Here is a 6000-nt window from a genome sequence, read left to right on the forward strand (position 1 = left end):
AAACATCTCACTTCACAATTTCTGAAGGAAAATGTTTGAGCTTGTTGTTTCAAAATGGTTGCATTTTAAAATATAGCTAACTTTTTTCTTTAAGTTTACAAAGCATCCAAAGACAGGAGTTTGGTTGCTCTAAACCCACTTTTTGTTTTCTGGGAAAGCCCCAACCCAAAATCTTCTCATTCCAGCCTGCCAAAAAAGCTTTCATCAGCTTTTCAGTTGGATCACCCAGAGCTGTTGTTCACACAGTGTTGAATGTTGGCGGAATATTACATCTGTTTAACAGCATCGTTGCACAGAAGAGCTGAGAAAGGGGCATGAAGGATACTGTCCCTTGGAGGGCTGAGTGTGGGGTCTAGGTCTGGCAGATGTATTGACTCACCCTATATATCTTCGAGCCATGTTGTCTTCCACATCCTCAATCTCCCTGCCTCCCTCCAGTATCCTGAAATCAGGCAGAATCTTGTATTTGCTTGGAGGAATGGGTATCGTATGAGCAAGCTGGATTTTGTTGCCCCTGAGATAAGAATTGTCAGCAATCAGTGTTAATACCAAGTCTAGATACCAACCTTACCCATCGTAGGAACACACACATCTCTCTGCGAGGAAACGTGCAGAGAAGGGAGGAAGGAAGCACGCTTTCCACTGTGCTCTGGTGGTACAGAGGGTGTCTCCAGATTAGATTTCAATTACTTCTCTTATTAAAGTATGGAAGGGAGATTTTCTTGAGGAAGCAGAGGGGGCCAGTGTACCAACCTGGACTCCGACCATGCCCCCCTCTTTGCATTTCTAAGTCCTTGGTGTGCCAGAAGAGTGGCAATTTTGGATGTTTTGAGTTCCTTTACATTCCCCTTCTTTCAGGCAGTCCCTGCAGCCCTGGGTACGCAGTAGGTGAAGGAATGCAACTCGCTAAGCCCTTTGCTGAAGGCTTTGTTTGCTCCATGGGCTGTGATTATTATGTTTTATTACTGCTGTGATTATTATTCACCAGGGGGAACCGCCATCTCTGGAGACTTTGAGAAGGCTAATCCAAGAGGAGTTAGCAAAGCAGCTAGATGGTAAGTAATCAGCTCTGGGAAGCCAATAGATTTATCTGAAACTATAAAAGATTGTGGCTGTGTAACTGGCATCTGAACCTCTCCTGCTTGTGGAAGGCAATGTCGAGACAGGTCTGCCTGGAAGGAGGAGACGTGTAAAATGAAATGTATTTAGCAAGCTTTACCATTCCCCAGGCTTAAAGTTCCTCTCAATAGTGCAGGCACTTTTCCTCAGGCCAAAGCCATTGCCTGTGCTAACTGCATCATGGCTTTTTGCTACTGAAATAACTTGGTTGCAGACTCATTCCTGCAGGTGCCTGGGCTGAGATGGTAGGAAAAGAGAAGATACAAGTTAAAACAGATTGAGCTCTGGAAGGGAAAACAGAGTAAGAGCCCAGAAAAGGACTGTGGGCTCTGGTAAATGTGCTTGTTAGGTCCCAGCTGGAAAAGTGGTTCTGTGACATCCCATGCACATCTGTATTGGGGGAGAATGGATGTAGTCTGCTACTTCTCCCAAAGTATGTGAATTTAGGGCCACTACTGACCACCTCTACAATGAACTGTAGAGTCATGCTGTGACCTCCTCACATAGCTCTTGGGGCAGCTGAATCATATCCATGGGCATTTTCCTCCATGCTAAAGATCATGGTGAAATGGGATGATTTGTTTGAACAATTTTATTTCCATGCTGTCAGACTTCAAATGTCACCCCATCCTGAAAGCTGTCAAGATTTTGGATCAATGAAGAGAACATAGAAAACCCTTTTCCCTCCCTTCTGTAGGATGTTTTTGTGGTTGTGAGTGTGTTTTAAGAGCTCTCTTTGCTGCTCCATGTTTGAATCTGGAAGCAGCAAGTAGTGTGCCTGCATGGAAGTGAGAGAATATGCTGACACAGAGAGCTGCCTCAATTACAGTTTCTGACTTCATAGCCAGCGATGGGTACATTAGGTTTGACTTCATGTGTGTAACAGCCCAGAACAGAAAAAAAAAAAAAAATCTTTCCACCTGTAGCATTTGCTCTGTGTACCAGAAGCAGTGAAAATAGGTGCTTCCTTTCAAAGCAGTGCTGATTCAGTTCTACAGACACCCACCCACTGCCTATACAAATAAAGGAAAAAAAACCTTCTGGTCACTCATGGGCAACAGGATGAGAGAAGTGAATAGGGTTAAGGATGATATTCAGAAGAAGTTTTAAGCTACTGGAACATCAGGTTGAAGTAGCAAAGAGAGAGTCAGGGAGCATTGATGGCTTATGGGGAAGGGCTGTGTCAGGACAGCAAATTAGGTGGCCCCGAAAAGATGGTCTTTGAAAATACATGGGATTTACTGGGCCAGTAGTTTTAGCTCTCTATTCACTGACCTTCTAATCTAAACAAAAAAATCAATTTCTCTTTCTTCACAGCAAAGTTAGCCTATCTCTTGACGCAGATACAGCCTGCACATGTAAAAGCATCCCATGGCAGACCGGGACCTCCTGGTCCCCCTGGGAAGGAAGGACTCCCAGGAAGAACTGGTCCTCCAGGAGAGCCTGGCCGGCCTGGCCGGACTGGGTCTGAAGGGCCTCCTGGACCAATTGGTCCCAAAGGTGAGTGAACCTTAGTTTGTTTAGAAAATCTGATGAGATGTGCCCGTTGCCCATACTTTAGTGCTGGCACTGAGTGGCAGAAGGAGCATGTTGAGGGACAGCAGTTCTGGTGGAGAGCTGAGAAATCAAGCAGACTGAAAAGGATTGTTTCTGAAAGTCTTTTTTGAACACAATGAACACAACCATCCCATAGCTTCCCAGATACTGGAATATCCTAGCATTTCCTTAGGTCTAAGTTATTGTCACAGTTTTGTTTTGCTGTGGGTAGACTTTACTCAGATATTGCAGTGATGTAAGCAGTGAGCTGGACAAGCAATTTTGGTGTCCGCCTCTCCTGTTTGTCGTGTCTGAGTGGTCCTCAAAACCTGCGTGATAAAAGCAGCAGTTTGTTCAAGCAGAGAGGTTGTGAATGTGACCAGCAATTGTAGAACGTGTTCAGCCTCCAGCCAGAATTGGAGTGGTGCGTATCTTCATCCCTGCTTTTGTCCTATCTCAGAGGTGTGAGCACTCTTAGGAACTATTTTTTAGTAATATTAACTTCAGTGTGGGTAGAAGACCTGTTGTAATATCCTTTAGTTCTGTAGACCATGATTATAAATTCATTGTTTTTTTCCCCCCTTTCTACAGGAGAAAGAGGAGCGAAGGGTGAGAAAGGAGATACTGGTGTTGGTCAACGAGGTGAAATAGGTCCTCCAGGAATTCCAGGTGTGTTTATTCAGAAAGCCCCCCAAACCATTATCACTCAGAACAGTTACAGGGACAAAGGTATGTTAGATAGACTGTCAGGATAATGTAAATACGGTATATGTAATTTCTGTAGCCAGTAGCCCAAAAGGAAGAAATATATCACTAATATCCCATCTGGCCACCTTTGTTTCCCCAGTCTGACTGACAGGTACAATGATCCAGCTCAGTTACAGCTGGATTAACTGACCTTGGGGACACACCCAAAGTGAGATTTTAATTCTCACTTCTAGATACACAATGAAGAGCATTATCTGCCACTTTCAGAGTCTTACTGTGACCAAACTGAGCCCAGAGATGCAGGTAGTTTCAGAAGTTATAAAAGGTCAGATCCAACACTTGTGTCTCAGGCAGACAGCTAGCGCTGTATCTTCACTGACAAAGCAGCAGCCAATATGTTTTGTTTGTTTATAATTTGCAATTAGAGATCATTGATCAGTTTTGCTTTCACCCCGATTTGTTGGCAGAGGACAGTACAGGAAGCATTTCATAACTCCATGGGCTGCATTTGGCATGCAGGCCCTGTAATGCCTTAAAATAATGGTGGGCCCACACTGCTTCATACAAATCAGTTTTCTCCCACAGTTGGCTCCTGCCCCAAGCTTCCCCATGCCCACCTCCTCTCTGCTAGGACTACACGTCATTAGTTGGCCAGTGCAGCTGCACAGCTCCGAGAACGGAGAGGCAGAGGAACAGCGGCCGCAGTGGAGTTGGGCAGCCCAAGGATGCCCTACGGGGTGGAGGACTTGCATTCAGAGGAGCCACGCTTGCCCCATGCTTGTTTGTAGATAGATGCAGGCCAGACCCAAATCTGTGGAAGTTGATGTACCAGTGCAGTTGCAACGCCATCTCCTGTGACGCTGCCCTGCTGGGTCAGACCCGCAGGGTGCCACTCACCAAAGGTGTTTTGCTTTTATTCTAGGCCTCCCAGGGGAGCCTGGCTATGCCAAAGATGGGATGCCAGGACCACCCGGCCCTCAAGGTGAAGCTGGGGTGCCTGGCCTCATGGGCCCACAGGGACCTCCGGGAGCCAATGGACAGTGTGACCCCGCTCAGTGTGCCTACTATGCAAGTCTGGCTGCCAGGCCTGGCAATGTCAAAGGGCCCTAGTGTGCGGGGAGTATCCCCAGACTTGTTTTTTAAAACTTGAATTCAACAAGCCTGCCAAGAGCTGTCAGATGTCTTCAGCTGTGTTTCTTTCATGGGAGGCCTTTTGGGTGATTAAAGCCAACAAATGCTGCCGGTCGGTCAAATTATTTTTATTATAATTATTATTATCTTTGATGTGACATGTGGCTTTGTTTTTGTTTTCTCTAACATCAGGGCATATTAAAACATTAAAAATAATTGTTTTTCTTTTGAAGAGCATGAGATGTCAATGCATCATAGAGCTGCTTATGCAAAACCATTCTGGTGCCAAAATTTTTGTCTTTTATCTGGTTAATTCTTTCCACAGCTTTACCCCTCACCCTTAAAACTCAAATTAAATCCATCTCTGTGCAGCCCAGGGCATTAACTGTGAGACAAAGGCTGACTGAAGGATTGTTGATGCTGACTGCAGCGCACATGGAGGTGAGGCAGGCAAGGCCTTGCTGTGGAAGAGGTCTCCAATGCATTCAGCTCAGAATGGACAGTCAGCTATGGACAGGCAATCCATGTTTCCCAGAGCAGCCCTATTTAAATTTAATGTTCTGCTTACAAAGGACAGAAATTTGAATCCTATAGCAGCCACTTTTTATGGGCCATGAGGGATCTCACAGTAAAGCCTGAGGAGAACACAGAGATAGTCTAAATCTCCTCACTGTTCCCTTTGCAAGAACTTCAGAAGACAGAGGGTTCGTTCCTATCTGCTGGGGTTTATCTTCTTGCTGTCAAGGAGATGCCTCTGCAAAAAGGTTGCCCTCTGTCAGCTCAGGGATGCAGAATCCCCTTTTCACTGTCAGTGCAGAGACACCTCCCTTTTCATCTAGCTCTGCTTCACCCAAGAAAATCAGCCAGTGAAGCATAGAAAGTCTCCTGGCCTTAAAAATCTCAGGAACCCAAGTAAGACCCAACTCCACTATTTATGATAAACCACCAGGACAATAACTTGTCAATGCTGTGTTTTAGAGGGCAGATGAGAGGTTGCAGACTGGTTTAGGAGAGTGCCAGTCTCTGATGAAGGGATTCAGAACAAAGAGATGTTCAGAAACCCAGTGGATCAAGAGAAATTTGGTTGGAGACTGAAAACAAAAAGTTAGAAATGGGCCCTTTTCCCCTATCAGCTAATAGCTAAAATCAATGTGGGAATGCAATGAGAAAATAAAAAGGGGATAGAGCCTGAGAAGATCTTCACAACAGGTCATTTGCCAGTCTAACTCTCTGGCTGAGACATGCCCACACACAAAGGGATAGATCTCAGAGGTGATCAACCTTGGACATATGTGCCAGCAAGGCAGCTGCATTTTTGAAACTGTTCTGCGCTAAGCAGTTTGTACTGGGAGATCGAAGCAATGAACCTGATACAGACACCAAGTGCTGAATGTGTTTGGAAGTCTCATAAGGTCTTTTAGAGACAGAAGTGAGACACCCTGCCCTGCTGGCACATTCACCACATGGCACGGTGCACCCAAGCTGGCCAAACTGAGCAGAAGTCAC

At 45.5% G+C, this 6000-nt stretch overlaps 1 protein-coding gene across 1 annotated transcript in view; it reads left to right on the plus strand.

Moving 5' to 3' along the window:
* COL22A1 (collagen type XXII alpha 1 chain) overlaps positions 1 to 4655 on the plus strand; it is a 212210-nt gene extending 207555 nt beyond the window's left edge. Inside the window, exons 60-63 of the mRNA XM_067292265.1 lie at positions 989 to 1055; positions 2437 to 2619; positions 3247 to 3324; positions 4286 to 4655. Of these exons, the coding sequence (XP_067148366.1) occupies positions 989 to 1055; positions 2437 to 2619; positions 3247 to 3324; positions 4286 to 4473 (516 nt within the window). The 3' untranslated portion in view covers positions 4474 to 4655. The remainder of the gene's footprint in view (positions 1 to 988; positions 1056 to 2436; positions 2620 to 3246; positions 3325 to 4285) is intronic.
* The last annotated feature ends 1345 nt before the right edge of the window (positions 4656 to 6000 follow it).

The sequence above is a fragment of the Apteryx mantelli genome, chromosome 2, assembly GCF_036417845.1.
Source record: "Apteryx mantelli isolate bAptMan1 chromosome 2, bAptMan1.hap1, whole genome shotgun sequence".
NCBI classification, from domain to species: Eukaryota; Metazoa; Chordata; class Aves; order Apterygiformes; family Apterygidae; genus Apteryx; species Apteryx mantelli.